We start from the raw sequence: 19098 nt of genomic DNA, 5'->3' as shown, positions 1-19098 counted from the left end.
CCTTTCCATAATAATTAACAATTGGATTTTGTTGAATATTTTCAATTATTGGGAGTTCAGATTTGGATGGAAAAATGTTTTGCTTATAAGACCAATGAGTAATATAATTTTCATAGTATTATGAAAAAAGGATGTCCTTTTCCAATTTGATTATTATCTTTTATCACTATTCATATTAATCGTTTCCAATTATTATTTAACTATTGTAACCATTTTATTTCACAATTGATCATGATTATTCATTGTAGTACGCATCTGGCGTGTTCAACATTGACTCATGATTATTGTAAGATTTATGAATTCCTTTATTTAATTTTCTTTAAATTATAAAATAATCTTTGTCACCATTTTTTTTCTTGTATTGTCTTTTATTTCAACCATTCGACCTTTTTAATGAAAATATACCCATAATAACGGGATGTGCCATAAATGAATTCAAATAGTTACCCCGGCTCAATGTAAACAAACCCGAGCCATCCTATCAAGTTAAGCTAAATTTTCTAGGTCGTAGCAAGTGCAAACAATTCTTAAGAGGTAGAGCTGCCTAAAAAACGAGAGTGGTTGGATCATTCGCCTTAAATCTAAAGTGTCATCGATAAGAGCGAGTGGGCGACGGAAGACATGTTGACCACGTAATACGACGGCAGTTAGTACCTAGATGTGTCTACCTCGACGCCTGCTTAAGAGAGCTTCCGACCCCCCCATGAGGCCGCGTTACTGCGGGCGGGGGAAAACGGAAAGTTAAACCCGTTAGATGGAGAGCTGGCGAGGACTAGGACTATAGTCCTCCGGTAAGTGGAATCTGACAATGTACATGAACAGCTTCTTTCCTTACAGTGCCTTTTAACACAGCAGAAACTTTGTTGGTTAAAACGGAACAGAACAAAGACAAAATAAACACTAAACAGTATTTATTCATCTTCATTTCTCCTGTGTTTAAAATCAAAAGTCATTTTAATCATCCCCACTGAAACCCATGAAGTCGTCTTCTATGACGTAAAATTATATTTACTACATTTACAGAACGATTTTGAACTGTAAATGTACACGTACGCACCTGAACAAATTCTTTTTTAACAGTGCCTTTTAACTAGTGATGGGACGTAATGGGCCGAGGCTCCGAAGCTTGTGTCGAGTAATGGGAGGGGCGTTTCTACAAAGCTTGTATCTAGGCGCGCGTCATTTCGGCAAAACCCGGAAAATAATGACGCGTGAAGCCTCGCCAGCCGGCTGTATCACGTGGTTGCTTCAGGAGTGGTACGACGTTTGGCGCACATTGAAAACACAGTACAGACTACGATATAAATTGGTTGCAAAACGCAATGACGATCGCCTGTTACCTCACATTTTGTGGATTTCGGGCTCCTGTACTTGTTACACCTGTGCACAACAGTGCAACTGGTGCAATCTTTTTTCGAGCCTTGTCCGTTGCTTGCGATGGAACCTGCGCGAAAAAGGCGATCCTCCCCTGTATGGGAACATTTTGATTTGATTGCTTGCAATAAGGTAAGGGAGAAAAACTACATTATTATAAATGTGACAATGCAGCTTTTCGTTTGTTCTTGTGTCTAACTTTTGTTATTTCACAGGTGAAGTGTCTGTTGTGTGCAAGGGAACTTGTATACAACAATAACACCTCGTCTATGTTGAGGCATTATAGAGCCTTGCATGAGAGCAAGGAGAGCCATGAAACTGGGCCAAGCTTAGGTAAGCAAAATGACACAGTGTATAGACAATGTTAAGGTACACTTTAAATACTGCATTACTAACATAACCTATAATTGATTTCTGATTGCAAGAGAGCAAAGATGTAAATGGAGCCTTGGTCAACATGGTCATTGAGGACTGTCAGCCCTTCACTATTGTGGAGGACGAAGGGTTCAGAGAGTTTGTTACAGCTTTGAAACCTACCTATGTTCTTCTCACAAGGAAGGTATGTATGTGAACACATGAAGTATTTCTTCTCATTTCCCCATAGTGGCAATTCCAATAGTTTTATATTGTTCCTTTTTAGGCTTTGAAAGCTATGGTGGACGACAGGTATAAGCTGGCCAAAGAAGAAGCCAAAGAAATGGTGTCAAAAAGGCTTCTGCAGTTAACCTTACAGCAGATATGTGGACATCCATGAACACTCATATCTAGCTGTGACCTGCCATTTTATTGATGAACAAACATCATTGCACAGTATTGTTTTGGGGGTAGAACATTTCCCCAAGAAAATCTTGCTCGAGCAAAAACTGCACTCATGTCTGACTGGAGCATCACTGACAAGTTACCTGCCTTGTAACAGATGGTGCAGCAAATATGGGTGCCTGGGTGAGGGAGCTTCATATGCGACACATGCGCGCACTTTGAATCATCTGTGCCTTGTGAAAGAATATTTTCTAAAGCTGGTGAAATATTGTCCAAAAAAAGAAACCGTTTAAAGCCAGCCACTGTGGGAAAGGTATTATTTCTAAATAAAAATTAATAACAAATTATCCTTAGCACTTGTTGTATTTTGTTCACATACTAAATTACTAACACAAGCACATTCATATCTTTGTCTTAAGTAAATAGCCATTGAATTCTTACCACTGTTGACCTCTTGGGCTTCTAGACCACGTGATGGCGCCATAGAGTAAATGAAGCACAATGAAGCTTTGCTACATGTGCAAACCAATTGGCTGCAAAGCTTCATTGCTTCATGAGGCTTCATTTGGCCATCCCTACTTTTAACACGGAAGCTGTGAGAGCCAATACTTGTCATCAATTCTGTCATCAATGTTGTCATCATAAAGTAGTATCTCAATTTCTGTCATCATAAAGATTTAATGTAATTGCAGTAGTAGTAGCATAGCAAACAACGTTTAGTATACAGTGTGCTGGTAGGAGGAAAGACAAATACGTTCCATAAGAAAGGTGATGAGATCGGTGCTCAAGGAATAAATCCTCAAAGATGAATGTCTGCAGACACTGATGTGTGAAGTGGAATACATACGAATGATAGACCACTTACAACAACAACCAATGGCCGTACAGATCTCGAAGCGTTAACTCCAAATCACCTGTTACTGATGAAGAAGCAACCGGTGATGCCACCTGGATTGTTCAGTAAAGAAGACTCATATACACGAAGGAGATGGAGGCAGATTCAATATCTAATGGATTTATTCTGGACACGATGGGTGCGTTTATTGAGTAATTGTAGGCCTGCTAGTCTTCCGATTAGGGGCCGGAAATGTGAGAGCCAATGCTTGTCATCAATTCTGTCATCAATTTTGTCATCATAAAGTAATATCTCAATTTCTGTCATCATAAGGATTTAATGTACTTGCAGTAGTAGTAGCATAGCAGACAATGTTTAGTATACAGTGTGCTGGTACTTATGGAAGCAAACAGCTTTTGAACGTGCTCAGTCTAAAAGTACATATTATCCACCTGCTGTACTGAATGACATTGCTCACTTTGTTGGATTACAAAACCTTCAATACAAGAAAACAAAAAAGGAGCTTTGAGTCCGTGTGAGTAATTGAAAGAAATTCAAATTATGGATAAGAAGATGTGCTACTATGGACGAGTCAGAACTACCTTCGACTACCAACATTGAAGCTAATGGTAAAACAGAATTTCTGCCATTACAGAAGCAACTTCGCTGATTAAAACGGAACAGAATCAAGAGAAAATAAACAGTACTTATCGTTATTTCGCTGCGACAACAGTTTGTCAGCTAATGTCCACCAGACTCCACCTTTTATTGTTCTACTACATACTACATACCACCGAATGCGATAACCTAGTGCATAGCGCCCTCGTCTGTTGAACTCTTCCACCTGCAGTCACATCCTGTTAATGGCAAATGTATTGTATTGAATTGTACTGGTTAGAGGGCCTTTAGGGGTGGAAGGAAAATCCACAGAATAGCCACACCGCACTATAAGCCTCATGGTTCAAAACCTAGGAAAAAAGTAGCATCTTATAGTCTGGAAAAAGAGTATATACTAGTATAGGCTGGTCCGCCTCTAATTTTAAATGGGCGCCCATTGGCGATTCCTGAGGCCAACTGCCTCCGTGCCCTCTCCACCTTGGCACAATTTGACCACAGAGGTGTAACATGGTGAGAGGCACCGGTGCAAAAACGTTTTTGGGTGCTCAGACCCCTGGCCTAAACACACACGTGCATGCGCATGTGCTTGGACACACGACACACACAGCCAATCAAGAGAATTGCTACTGTCACCATGTATTTTTGCAGGGTGTCCAGTTTTAATATTGAGATTTGTATATTGAACATTAACAATATCACAAAAAATAACCCAAATACATTATTTTGTTTTACAACCTTTAAATTAGTTTGGGCAAAAGGCTCGTTGCTGCACCAATACAACAATAGGTTTTAATGTTTTACACAAGTAGTTCTGCTACAGATTGAAATCCCACTAATTCCACTTCACAACAAAAAAGAGCTGTCCTCACATATTAGAAGCTCATCTTGCAGGCCTTGTGCTCAGCAAAATAATTCGAAATAATTAACAAGTCTGTTCACTTCCGGTTCCGGCGCCGCGCGAGTGGCAGCCCGCTACAGTAGCTCCGGCTCATCGGTGAGCCTTTTCGTGTGGGTTTGTTCCTTACTATTACTCTACCTCATACCTTTTTCATATAGTTGATAGTCGTAACTTGCATAAAAATGGACACCCAAACTGCGGTATTCTTGCTGCTTCTGACTGGTCCTTGTCCACCTGCGCCCCCTGGTGAGTGGGGAGCACTGTGAGGATCATGTTCTTTGATTTCTCCAGTGCTTTCAACACCATCCAGCCCACCCTATTGGGAGAGAAGCTGGAGCGGGCGGGGGTGGCCCACCACCTCACCACATGGATCCAGGACTACCTCACAAACTGGCCACAGTATGTGAGGACACAGGACCGTGTGTCTGACGTGCTCCTCTGTAGCACGGGGGCCCCACAGGGAACTGTCTTGGCTCCCTTCCTGTTCACCCGCTACACCTCGGACTTCAACTACAGCACCCCTACCTGTCACCTGCAGAAGTTCTCTGACGACTCTGCGATTGTCGGCCTCATCACAGGCGGAGGTGATCGGGAGTACAGAGAACTTACTCAGGGTTTTGTGGACTGGTGCCAGCAGTACCGCCTCCTGATCAATGCGGGGAAATCCAAAGAAATGGTGGTGGATTTCGGTAGGCGCCAGCACTCTTCACCTGCACCAGTGAATATCCGGGGAACAGATGTTGAGAGAGTCTCAACTTACAAGTACCTGGGTGTTCATCTGAACAATAAACTGGACTGGAGCGACAACACACTCTATAGGAAGAGTCAGAGCAGACTCTTCCTACTCAGGAGACTGAGGTCTTTTGGGGTTCAGGGGACACTCCTCAGGAACTTTTATGACTCGGTGGTTGCATCGGTCATCTTTCAGGGAGTGGTCACCTGGGCAGGCGGCGTCTCGGCCCGGGACAAGAAGCGGCTGGACAAACTGGTCAGGAGGGCCGGCTCTGTCCTGGGCTTCTCCCTGGACTCTGTGGAGGACAGGAGGATGTTGGCCAAGCTGTCATCAATGCTGGACAACCCGGACCACCCCCTCCAGGGCACCCTAACAGCACTCCACAGCTCCTTCAGTGACAGACTGTTACACTCTCGCTGTGCAAAGGAGAGATTCCGCCGTTCCTTCTTGCCTGCTGCTGTCAGACTCCTTAACCAGGACCTTGTGTAGTCTCTACAAACTGGCGGACATTAGTGCAATTGTGCAGTCCTGCACCTGAGCTCATATCGTGCAATACCCAATATTCCCCACTACTGTGATACCGTGCAATACTCAACATTCTCCACTACTGTTAGTCTAGTTTTATTTTTATCCAATTCTGTTCCTTACATTTCACTACAGCACTGCAGCACTGTCACTTATTTAGAGTATTTTTCCTCTGTACTATGTACAGGCCAAAATGAGTGTTCCTCATACTTTTTATGTAGATGTATGTTGGTGTGTATATACATGTGTATATACACATGTTACTGCGTATATTTCCATAGGTTTGAACCTGAATGTTTGCTGTCAATGTTAAACATTAATGGCTACATTATGCCGCCGTCCCTGTGTGACCTATATCTTTGCTGCTGTAACACTGAAAATTTCCCCACTGTGGGATCAATAAAGGCATTCTTATCTTATCTTATTTTTGTCTCTGGAGAATGGTAAAGGCCTACAGTATACAAGCTGCTATTATACAGCTTTTTGCAGTGGTATCTGGAGGCAGAATAAACTTGTCGAGTCCTCGATGTGTGGACAGAATAGTCGGTGCAACAAGTGCACAGGTGGGCACAGCCGAATGAGCCTAATTCGTCCTTTGAGGCTGTGGTGGCAGGGAAGTGGCCTTTTGACTGCCCGGAGAAGCGGGACGTGGTGGTCGTGTCAGTGCTTCATTGAAAGAGCTGTACTTCCAGTACTGTAATTCCACTTAGAGCGCCACTTGCGGTGGAAGAAAAATCCACAGAATAGTTGCACCGGACTATAAGCCGCATGGTTCAAAACCTAGGAAAAAAGTAGCGTCTTATAGTCCGGAAAATACGGTACTTATTCACTATACGTTTTTACATTACATGCCATATTCTTGACCTATTTGACTGCATTTCATGCCATCCATTGTTGATATTGACATTTGCACCGTTAAAAGCAAAATTCCCGTAATTGATAATGACTTAACGTAATGTTGCTTGTTTGTGTGCGTGTGCATGCGTGTGTGTCTATTCCCCCCATCTAGTTGAATGCCTTGTGAAATTGTGTACAAAATAATTCACACTCTACTTATTTTTGAGGTAAGTGTTAGAAATGCATCACAACCTGTCGCTGTTTAAACTGGTGATATCACTCCGTTTGCCGGTCAGCGAGGTGCTCGGCTAGATTGGACGTGTTCGACCTTGAGCTACGGTAGTTTTAAAACAAGCCTTATGCTACGTTCACACCAAACACGAATGAAGCGCTCTGAGTCGCTTGATTAATTTCAAACCTGAAATGCTACAGCCGCTCATTCGCTCACAGCGGAGAGGGGAGGGGCTTTGCTTGGTAGTAGACTACGACAGCATTTTTCAACATCACAATCAAATGGCCGACACACTATGCTAATGCTAACAATATTGCTGTCTTGGTAAAGTTCAAGAACTGTAAAAAACAAAAGCCGCCGAGTGAACAGGACGCCATTTGGCTATGTGTGACTCAGTATGCCCGATGCTGATTGGCTGTCGCAGTAACCCCGATGCTGATTGGCTGCCGCAGTATGACCGATGCTGATTGGCTGCTGTGAGGCGGAGTGGCGAAAAAGTTGACTTGATTGATACACGACGAATGGCACGATTTGAAGGATTTTCGGTGCTTCGCTCCGCGTCCCACCGCTCCAAAGGCATCATTCGCACCACCTGCCGCGCAACCGCCGCTACATTATCCACGTTTGGTGTGAACGTAGCATAATAGACGGTCTTTTTTGTCATGTTGGTCGGCTTGCCATTGCTGTCGGCCATGTAAACAAAAAAGTTCCACTTCGCGCGTAATGATTTTCAATGAGGAGAAGAGGTGCAGCCAGCCCTTCAATGCTTTGAGGCCATCTTCACACTCAGCATGCGTGCCACATAAAGGCGTTTCACACGTTGGTAGACAGGCAGCCATGCGCTTATGTATTCTTGTCTTTAAGACAGAGTTGGTGAGCTACGTGTGCTATTTAAATTTTTTTAATGTATTTTTAGAAATACTGGTTTAAGAAAAAAAATGGCATTGAGCCGTTTTTGACGCCGAAAAATCGGGGTATGGTACTGTACCGGTATCCCGTGCAACACTAGGAGGTGGAGAAGGCATTCTATAGAGGCTTGCAAACTTTTAGATTACCCAGAATGCACTGCCCCCCGCCTACATTTTGGATAGCTTGCTCCGCTATCGCTTCATTTGTTAACAATTCAGCGAAGCAGGAAGGATGTGTGCCATGCTACTATGTGTGTTGTTGTTAGCTGTACAAATCGAGGGGGGAAAGGGGTGAAAAGGATTCTACAGATTCCCGAAAGTGATCGCCAATCAGGGATTGCACGGCCAGAAAAAAATAGAAAGACAAACACGACAATAAACAAAACCAACCTACCGAACACCGACTATGTTCCAATTTGCTCGGATCACTTTATCACAGGTAAAATATTATTTTCTGAAAAACGACCACTCTTTGTTCTCTTCTTAAACATTAGTATTTCTATATCATTAGACTACCCTGCTGGAAAAAAAAAAACTGTAACTGTCCGGTAGTGTAGTGTGTTTATGTTGGCCTTGCTACTTGCCCTGTTCATAGCTGTTGAGATCAGCACGAAAACAAACCAAACCAAAACAAAACAAACCCATGCCAGCCTGTTACAACCACTGCTCAATATGGCAACGAGTAGGGGTCTAACATAGGTGTGAGGGTTGGAAGGAGTAAATTAAAAAGTGCTCTAACAAAAATCTGGCCATATGAATACAAAATGGAGTGATCATCCCCGAATCCGGACTGCCCTAGTGCACACCCGAATGGCTATAATGGATTGATTAATGAATTAGAGGTGTTATGGCAAAAACGAATGGCTAGAGTGGCTAAGCAAAGGGACGGATTAAGTTTATGGCGAATAATGTGCACTAAACAAAAGACAGTGGTACCTAACACAACAAACAAGGACTGACTACATCACCCATAGCCAGCCCAGGGACTGACGAAATCACCCGCAGCCAGCCCCATCCACCAGCAATCCAGTCCCTCTTAAACTAATTGCTGGTGCCACACCTGAGAGCAATAACTAAATTGGTTATTCTCCCCTGCTCTGATCGGATGGCTGAATGGTGACAAAGGCCACCAATCAGGGAAGAGCAGGGGAGAGCACCCACACACACACACAACTTAAAGAGATGGTTGGGCTGGGATGGCCATGTTTTCACTAACAAGTTCATTTTATATTTTTTTTTATCAGGAAAATGAAAAGAGTTGCCATTTTCTATTTTATCCATTCATTTTGGAGAAATTAGGAAATAGGAAACTCCATGAATAACGCCTCTTGTTAATGAGGAGAATGACTGCGCCCTCTACCGTTCTATCCTTGTTCGGTTGGAGTCACTGGAGGAACCGATTACAAACTCTCCATTGGAAATAGTTGCTTATATCGTCCAAAAATGGTGATCAATTGGCACCAAAATTTATGTGGACTCTGTATACTAATGCCCACTTCAACATATCAAAAGTATTAACCTCTCCGTGGCTGATTTATATGAGAATGAGGAAATGTGGAAGTGAGCAGAGCTACATAGATTTATGCTGGGACGAGAGCACACTGCTTCTTTGCTAAAAAACAAACAAAACAAAAAAAACACTGCTTCTTTGCTGATCACGGTTAGGACGGACGAGGCATCAAACACCAGTCAGGATATTTACAGAGACTGAAGTGGGAATGAGATGTGCGGCTGAGGAATGGCCCCAGTTTTTCAACCTGCAACACGCCGTCCAATTTGGAACGTGACAGCCGAAATGGTGCGTTCCAATGCGGCCACACTCGGCTGAAAGCACATGCCGCTCCGCGATGATGCACACGTTCAAGACAGCCCCGGTGTTCGGTGAGGTCTTAGCTCACTCTCACGCTGCAAGCTGGTGGCTGCAAGCGGCGTCGGGACAATGCACGCGACTGCTTGGGAGGCAACCCCGCGACATTAAGATCGATGCCGGCTGGACGGACAGTAAGGAGCTAATATTGTTGTGCTAACGCTTTTTGTTTTAACGGCCTGAAGCTAGTTGTTGCTTTTAGCCGTGCTGTTATACTGTTAGCTTGGGAGGGATAAAGATCCATGCTTGCCTGATGGCTGCCTGCTGCTTGCTCCCAGCCGCCGTCTGCCTCCTGAGTTGACACGAGTTTAGTGTAGTTGTCCAAAATATAACCAGTCGGGGTTTGTGTGCACATTCATGCTCTTGTCCACTTCAGCCTGTTTAAGTGGAGAAGTGATCGCCACGGCATTTTGGATTTTGTGGAGGTGATCATGATGAAATCACGTTTGCTGTCAATACATCCAAACTATTGTGCAGAACACTTTTATATTGTCACAGGTTGAAGTGGACAAGAGTAGTAATGTGCATTTTCATTTTGGTGGCGATCGTTTGCCGTTTTAGACAACAGAACTGACAAAGCGAGCCATATTACCAGCTTGCCTCCCTCCCGTGACGTAGACCGCTGAGACTGAAAAAATAACAAGCCGAGACCCAAAAGGGGGCGGGGCAATTTGTCGTAAATCTAATCACAAAAAAGCCCTTAAATCACTCCAGAGTCTTTCGGGCGGAGCATTTTTGTACTGATGTCATTTTTACATGCAACGGCTATGACTCAACGTGGGCTGTAACACAGCCTTTTCTGTTTTTTTAAACTGGGTTGGTCTTTTCAAAATGATCCAACCAGAAAAGTGATTTAATGTCGAGCACCTATCGTGTGTGCTTGTGTTGGCAGTTGGCCTGTTGGTAGTTTTGCTCCCACAGTCTGTGTGAATGAAGGACTTTTGCGCTCACAGCCTTCCGGTTGCCATGGTGGGAATTGTAAACACTCACCTCACGAATGCAGCCGGACACAAATATGCCTCCATACTTTTATAATTCTGCAAGTCCTTCCATTCCCAGAATGAGCTTGGGTGGAAAATGAGGTTGTGAACAAGATGAATGTAGGTCAGAACGGGTTGTGCTTGAGGGTCAGTAATCCAGTCTCTTTGTTGGAAGTTTATATGGGTCTAAATTGCCGCGATTAAACACAACTTGGACCGTGGACCAGGCGTCTCCGCCCATCTATTCAGAGACTGACCTCTCTCACGTCCGCTGCATTGACATTGACTGCATTTCATGCAATGAAATTGGCATTTCAACAATGAACGCTGCTAAATAAAGCAGTTACATTACAACTCTTGACTCGCTCACTTCGTCTCCTTACACACGTACAAGTGTGGTGGCAGATGATTCGTCAAACCGTTAACCCAGAAATGGGTGCCCATAATGGACAGCGAGTTTGAATAGTAAATTAGCCAGCTAATGAGCTTTAAATAAACCTCTGCTGGTAGGCCGCGGCGTCATGCACAGACGCTTTTTTTTTGGTGGGTCCGGGCGGATGTAAGGACGGAACCGCATTAAAAGGACGAGGGCGGACGGTGTCGGAGGACGATCATTTTTATGAAAAAGGACGGAGGGACAAGGCCGGAATATACCCAGGTCGCGGATGGAGGACATACTGGCAAAAATGGGTCAAGTGCCCAGGTCTGACATTTTGGACTCTGTGGCTCCATTAAAAAATATGCGGCCAAAAGTTAGACCGTAGCCATGTTGGTTTAATGAGAGTACTCAGGCAGGTAAACAGGAATGCCGCAGAGCTGAACGCAGGTGGAAAAGAGACAGGCTGCAGGTCTCTTATGAAATCCTAAAGGACTCGTTACCAAAGCAAGGTGAAGGAGTCCAAGAGGGAACACTTATCAAGTCTCATTCAGGCAAATCGCCATGATCCACGTACTCTGTTAAAACAATTGATTCAAAATTAAGCCCTGTCAGATGATTTCACTGACCCGTTCCCTGAAATGTGCAGTAGATTTATGCAGTTTTTTGTTGACATGGTTGCAACAGCTAGGGCTCTCATTTCGAACACCACATTTGACCCCTCTAGCCCCTTTTTGCCCGCAAGAACCTTTTGAGGAACCTTTCACTTTACCCTGGTAAAGTGGTTCCGCCTTTTGTTTCCACCCAAAAAATTTACCAGGGTAATTAATTGACCCGGGGCCGTTTAAAATGGCCCACCAGGAACTCTTGCCGGGGGCGTGCTGCACTGACGAACCCTGATTGGTTAGTCGAACTTGCGGGTGTGTTGTTCACGATGCCATTTGCCTTTAGCTGCCGGTAACTGCTAACACATGTGCAGTCGCTGTGCTCGCTCGTCCAATATTTTTAAAATTAAGGAAAAGTGAATGGACATTCAGACGGACGAATATGTGCAGGCTCTTCTGAGCATTTTCGGGGGACAAAGACATCCAACCCAACTTGGTGACAATGAGCTACCAGTATGTACCAGTTTATTACTGCCAACCAAGGCGAGTTTAAACTGTTTGCATGGCAAAACAAGTCCGTGGAAAATGCAAAGTTAAACGGACTTATAAAAAGCTCACGGACCACAACAGTCGTAGTGGAAATAACCGTCGAGTAAGCAAATTGTACGACCAACTAGACGCCATGGGTCGTTCTTGGACACCGGTGCAAAGGATTCTGCTGTGGCGCTACTATCAAAGGTAATCACGAAATACTCACAATAATACTTGGAATATTGTCATTTAGTTATCTGTTGTAGTAATTTCCAGCAGAAACACAAATTGTGTGAGTGCATGTGCACTGAAAATGGTTAAGTGTCTCACCACTGAAGTATTCATAAAACAGGATAGTGGATTTACTGTCTTTACAGAAAGTATAATCGTTTTTGTAAGCCTAGGTAATATTCAGTTTGAACATAAAACATTGTTTTTACATGTGTTTACTGAAAAAGACCTCACAACTGCTCAGGGCTCAGGTAACGACCAATCAGTGCTCAGCTTCCGAAAACAGGTCAGCCATGATTGGACGTTACCTGAGCCCTAAGCAGTTGTGATGTCATTTTCAGTTGATGGAAATGACAAAATGGCCTCCCCCAGAGATGGCTATAAACGGGTGGATTAACTCTTATTCCACAAACGCAATATTTCTCAGAATGCCTTGTTTCAACTGGTGGGTTTGCATAGAACATATTCTTGAAAAAAATGTGTTTGGGTTGACTTTCTTTAAGATCACTTATGTCCTGTCCAGAGGACATCAAAAGCTGGATGTCACTAAAATTTCTTAAATTTCAACGAAAAGAAAACTGAAGTTATGGTGTTCGGTCGCAGTGGCTCTTCTATATCCCAGCTTGTTGACCTGGGCCCCCTGGCCTCATATCTAAAGCAAACAGTCTCGAACTTGGGTTTTAAAATGGACAGTGATGTTAAAATGGACCAGCAAATCAGCGCTGTCTTTAGGTCCACCTTCTTTCATCTTAGACAGCTAGCTAATGCTACATTTGCACGCATTGCGGATGAGTGTTCTGCTTCGCTTTATTCGCTGGCGTTTGACCATGGGAAGTTTCAAACCTGAATGCCGCAGCCGCTCATTCGCGTACAGCGCAGAGGGGAGGGGTTTCGCTTGGTAGTAGACAGCATTTTTCGACATCGCAATCAACATAAACGTTGTGTTTACATCTGTTTACTGAAAATGACATCACAACTGCTCACGGCTCAGGTAACGACCAATCACGGCTCAGCTTCAGAAAACAGGTCAACCGTGATTGGTCGTTACCTGAGCAGTTGTGATGTCATTTTCAGTCAACAGAAGTGACAAAATGAGATGGCTAAAATGGGTGGATTAACTCCTATTCCACAAATGCAATATTTATCAGAATACCTTGTTTCAACTAGTGGGTTTGCATAGAACATAATCTTGAAAAAAATATGTTTGGGTTGACTTCCCTTTTAAATGGCCTCGCGTACCGAGCTCCTCGACTCCTACGCACCTTTCCGGTGCCTCAGGTCTCCGGATCAGGCGCTACTCGAGGTTCCGAGGATTAAGCGGTGCCTCAGAGGGGATCGAGGCTTTTCTCTTGCTGGTCCTTCCCTTTGGAATGACCTTCCATTGAATGTTAGGCAAGCACTTTGAGTAGTAATGAGTTAAATGGTCAGCATAGCATAGAGATGCATCAATTTAGATGGAAAATCCCCCCGTTTGCCAATTGTTGACTGTGGGGGCAGAGGGGTTCACTGTCATGGTGGCCACAGCACAGTCAACAGACATTTTAGTCAGACAATCTTAAGAATACATTCCAACAGGTAACATATATAAGTATCTAGAGCAGGCCTGGACAAGCAGCGGCTTGACTTCTCCTGAAGCCCTTTTCACAATGAATTTTGCTGGGCACGGCACCCCGTCATCAAGTTCATTTACAATGCTGATGACAAGGATGACAATGTCGTCACGTCTCTAGTGCTGGTATTTCACTACACAGATTATTATTGCAATCAAAGCCATTACTAAATGTTAATTGATAGAATCAAACCTCTGTTCAGATGTTTGAGGTGTCATGGCAGCAAAAATTTCATAAGAAAGCATCAACGTCACTGCTTGATGTTTGTTTTCACAAAAAACTCCAGAATTGGGGCAAAGGCTGAATTTCCTTACTAACTAACCTATGGTCTACTACTGATTACAAGAGAACGGAAAAAGGTATAATCCAACTAGTGCTGCACAATATATTGAAAACATATAGTTATTGGCCCGTGCAATATGCATATCGCAAAGACATGCAATATTTTTCTTATGAAATTGTATACTTTCGGAATTTGACCAGTCAAACGCAAACTTGAATGTGCATCGCCATCTAATGGTTGAATATTATTTAGGTTAATTACAATGAATTAGCTAAGAATACATTGAGCTTGCTTATTTTGCTGCATGAAAAAATGTAATTCTTTCATTAGATAATAACAATGCCATTTCTTAAATATCGCAATAATCTCAATATTGCTATAGTCAACAACCATATTGCATATTACATGTTTTTCCAACATCCTGCAGCTCTAAATCAAACTTTGTTTTTCTGGTGAAAGAAGAGAGTATTCTTTCTTTGATAGATTTGGTGTAGTATCATAGAACACAATATCGTGTAGGTCTTGAAAAATCTGGCAAAATGCTCATAAATCACTGTCACTCTCGGGTTAACTTGTGATCACTGCAATGAATGAGTTCACAGTGGTACCAACACTTTTCTCCACGTGTGTTACTACTAACTGTCTTGCTTTGTGTTCTGTGGTGTTAGTCGACGGAGGGCCAATCAGAAGTGGTTCATATGTCCAATTGCCCAATTTATTGAGAAAATGCTCGACATATTGCACACTTCAATGATACATTGTTATATTGCATTTTGAACACTACTAATATATGTAACTAATTATGTAGCTATGGTATATTACTATAAACGGCTTTTCTAGGCTGCTACTTATAGTGAAGATGTTCTGCCTTAAGGCCTAGATCAGGGGTGTCAAAGTCAAATGGACGGAGGGCCAAATTAAAAAAATTGCGACAAGCCGAGGGCTGAGGGACTGATAGAATGTTCATTGAAATTTTTTAAAATGTCCAGATTGGATCGGGTCCTTCGCGCATGCTGATGATATCATGCTTTATATTTCTGTAATATATTTCTTTGCCTCTATGTTTGTCACCCCCCTGGCTGTTATGTTTTTATGCTCGGAGTTACTAAATATAAAAATAGAATAAAGTATATTACTGCTACTTTTGCGAGGCAGCTCGTACGTCACTTCCGCTTATGACCCGAGAAGAAGCCACTGCCCGTCTTGTGAAACAAGATCAGTGGAATATTTGCGTTTCTCCTTCCAAACTGGAAACAATTTTCTGGTTGACTCGGGTTGCAAGATTGTATGAACTGTACATAATGTGAAGTAAAATGGAGAGGATCATATGATTGGTATGATGTCTCCAGCTGACTCTATTTTAAAGTGGCAAGGTATGAATGTAGGTGCTCCTGTCAGAAAACACAGGCCCGTATTCCACTTGACACGTCTATTTATTGTGGTCTGCAACAACACAGACGAAGAATAAACTAGCAACATCATCCAATGCATATCCATTAGTTAACAATATGCCTAAACATCACAATTCACTGTATTGAACAATTAAACAGCGAAACAATACATACAATACACATTCACACGTTTCATCACTAGAAGAGTTAGCATACTAGCCGAAATAACGAACTAGTGTTCATCAACGTGACATCACTCACAAGAATATATCCAGGCTATTATGTACAGCAGTTACCTGACACAAACCTAAATTATTAAACTCACCTTTTAACATTTACACACAACAACAGTGGTGAAACACGGGAAATCTTCAACTACTAAGTTTGCTGGCACGAACAAACTACTAGCTAGCTGTGTCGAAGGACGAAAAAGAAAAGAAACCACGTCTCTCATTACTAAACACTTCAATGCCTGCTCACAGTGTGGGACATCTCAGCACTACATCGAAACTCAATTAATTGATCAAATGCCAACAAATACTAATAATAAAACGTGAGATTTCTAACATTAAGTATTTCTTAATAAAGTGTGTTTTACTACGAATAACTTTTCACCCCAATCCGATTCTGAAAGCCACGAAAAGTGACGTGAAGTCTTCAGTCTGCGCCTAGACGACCGAAGGACGATCCTCGCAAAAGTAGCGGTAATGTTTGTTATAACAACAGCTAGGGGGTGGCAAACATAGATGCAAAGAAATATATCACAGAAATAGTGTAACGAATTGGGTTATCTGTGTTGTGGTCGAATTTGTGTCTTGCCAAGTTGTGTTGTTTCCGAGGTTAATGAATGCATCGCGCAGGGTGCGACTTCCGGACGGATTCCGACATGGCGGCAGCATAAAGTACAACTCTCCAACATTGAGACTAAGAAAGCCAAATGGTCAAGTCGATTTGAGAAATTGAGAATAAATATTAGAGTGACATAGAAAGGGCAATGAGAAAAAATAGGGGAAGAAGTCAAACGTCGAATAAAAACGCGGATTTTACCTTAGAGAAGAACGAGCCAGCTAAGACAATGAGCGAGCCAATTAGCAGGAGAGGGTGCAAAGCTAGCCAGAGAACTGATTGAATCAGGTGCGGGAAAGGAGGCCGAGCCAGAAACGAGACCATTCCAAGAGATAGAAGAAACACAACAACCTTTGGAGAATATGGCAAACATGGACACGATTCTGCAACTGCAAGGGCCTCTGACGTAATCAAATATTTGGGTGTAAATCTACCTCGCAATTTAGGACAATTGAAATCCATTAACATTGACCCACTGATTAGAAAAATTTAATTGGATATTCCCAGATGGAATCTGATTCCCTATATGACCATAACACAAAGAGTAGAGGTGATTCAAATTAATACACTGCCGAGGCTTCTGTACCTGTTCCAGAGTTTGCCGGTGGAAATAACGGGATGGGAATTTAGGGAATGAGCTAGAATGATCTCAAGCTTTGTCTGGCAGGGAAAGAGACAGAGGATTAGGTACAGAACGTTACAGTTACCTAAAAAAAGGAGGGCTTGCACTCCCCTGCTTGGAGAGTTATTATAGGGCGGCTCAATTAAAGATAGTTGAATGTGTATGAGCCCTCTTACTCAGCTAGATGGAAGGATATTAACGAAAGCACAACTGATGGTGTGCCCATAAAAGCTATAATAGGGGACAATGATTTGAGAAAATATATTAAGGAAGGGTTGAACCCATGGCTGAGTTTATCACTTAAGATTTGGTTTGACTTCCTTACCAGAAACGACTTGAACACCCAAAATACAAAGGTGGATTGGGTATGATTAGGAATTTTATTCCAAACAGAACAGATAGAAGTTTTAAAGATTGGAAAAGCAGACTTCCGGTGGGACGGTGGAGCGGCATGGACGTGTAAAGTAAGATCTCCCGCAAGCCAACGTTTTTAACTCTGCGAAACTCGAGATAAATACAACTAGTGTTCATGTTGAGATGATGAGTGGAGTTCCAACAAAATCAAAGAGTAAAAGAAACCCAGACAACCACGGAAAAGAAAGGATAAACGTGAACTGCGACAGCAAGTTATCACCGGAGGCTAACATGGCGTCCTTTCAAGGCAGCTTGGATGCTATTAGCCAACAGATTCAAGAATTACACAAAGGAATGAAGACAGAATTGAGAACTCATCAAGACGAAATTACAACTCAAATGAAAAGAGAACTGTCGGACTTCAAGGAAGATATTGATAAGGAACTTTCAAAAATAACTATGGATATCGGAGAACAGAACGAGAAGATAAAGGCTGCCCTCAAACGCACAGAGGAAATTGAGTTGTGGAGCCGCGAAGCCAATTGTGTGTTACAAGAAGTAATAGGGGAACAACAAAAACTGATGGACAAACTGGACGATTTTAAATCACGATCTAGACGGAATAACCTGCAGATTTATGGCATGCGAGAGGAAGCAGAATCCATGAATGACTCGTGTGCACAGTTTGTGGACAAGTGGCTTTTTTAGGAATTGTCGATTGACTTCGAACTACAAATTCAGCGTGCACACCGAGCCTTGGCTCAGAAGCCGAAATCCGACCGTCCCCCCCCAGATCAATTATTTTCTTTCAGCAGTTTACGGTGAAGATCATGTTGAAAAAAGCGTGGGAGAAGAAAATTCTCACATTCGACGGCCACAGGATTTATTTTGATCACGACTACTCGGGAAGGTTGCTGGAACAGCATATGTCAATGTCAAGAAAGTCTGAAAAAGAGAAGGCATCCGTTTCCAGACCCCTCTCAACAAGATGCGCATACACTGGGCCAGCGGGGTGAAAACATATGGCAGCGCGGAAGAGGCAACCAACGACCTGTTGGAGAGAGGATACGAGGTGGACAACGCGGGGGGCGATGACGGGGACGCCGCTCACGTGAAGAAGCTTCAAGCGACTAGGATGGCAAAGTGGAAATCCAACGGGAGCAGACGCACCGTGGAGGCGAGCAGATGCGCGTGAGGACAAGAATATCAAGAGGCAACAATATCAACTCAGGGGAAGAAAGGCAGGATTAACTACATCGATGAAATGCAGCTGGAATGGTGACTTGCTGAAGGAAGGTGATGTAATCGTGGTTTTGATGGGACTCAGACATGGATGTAGTTGGCAAAGGGGAGACGGAGATGTCATAGTGACTGGTAAGAGTATTTTAATCCTTATTGGGTTAATTCTCATTGCTGGACGGGGGGCCCTGTCTTCATGAGAGATCTTCCCCCTCAAAACAGAAAGAGACTCAAATTGAGATGTGGGTTGTTGGCTCATCTTTGTGGAGGTTGTTTTGTTTGAATATAGTTATGACTACCGCATATTTTGGACTATAAATCACGTTTTTTCATAATTTGGCCGGGGGTCCGACTTGTACTCTGGAGCAAATTATGTGTGAAATTATAAACACATCCTTTCACATGTTATTTTAACCCACATAAAGAACATAAAGATATCCTAAA

General features: G+C 43.0%; 1 protein-coding gene and 1 long non-coding RNA gene across 5 annotated transcripts in view; one reads left to right on the top strand and one right to left on the bottom strand.

The window, feature by feature from the left end:
• The window catches only part of patl1 (PAT1 homolog 1, processing body mRNA decay factor), a 167978-nt gene that overhangs the window by 8076 nt on the left and 140804 nt on the right, over positions 1-19098 (bottom strand). Inside the window, exons 20-21 of one of the 3 annotated variants that reach the window (XM_086032429.1) lie at positions 5424-5512; positions 5079-5194 (exon numbers count right to left, since the gene is read on the bottom strand). The exons of 1 other annotated variant lie outside the window; for it this stretch is intronic. In XM_086032429.1, the coding sequence (XP_085888555.1) occupies positions 5094-5194; positions 5424-5512 (190 nt within the window). In that variant the 3' untranslated portion in view covers positions 5079-5093. Of the gene's footprint in view, positions 1-1355; positions 1469-5078; positions 5195-5423; positions 5513-19098 lie in introns of those variants that run through there. One more of the 3 variants, XM_086032430.1, reaches the window with a different exon arrangement.
• LOC147145422 (uncharacterized) overlaps positions 1-19098 on the top strand; it is a 48081-nt gene that overhangs the window by 425 nt on the left and 28558 nt on the right. Inside the window, exons 2-4 of one of the 2 annotated variants that reach the window (XR_015087037.1) lie at positions 1590-1707; positions 1800-1933; positions 2015-3503. This is a non-coding gene — a long non-coding RNA (uncharacterized LOC147145422). Of the gene's footprint in view, positions 1-1589; positions 1708-1799; positions 1934-2014; positions 3598-19098 lie in introns of both variants that reach the window. The other variant, XR_015087036.1, reaches the window with a different exon arrangement.

This window comes from Filicampus tigris, chromosome 6 (genome assembly GCF_054856515.1).
Source record: "Filicampus tigris isolate MCC_2025a chromosome 6, RoL_Ftig_1.0, whole genome shotgun sequence".
NCBI lineage: Eukaryota > Metazoa > Chordata > Actinopteri > Syngnathiformes > Syngnathidae > Filicampus > Filicampus tigris.
This window is presented reverse-complemented; position numbering and strand designations above follow the sequence as displayed.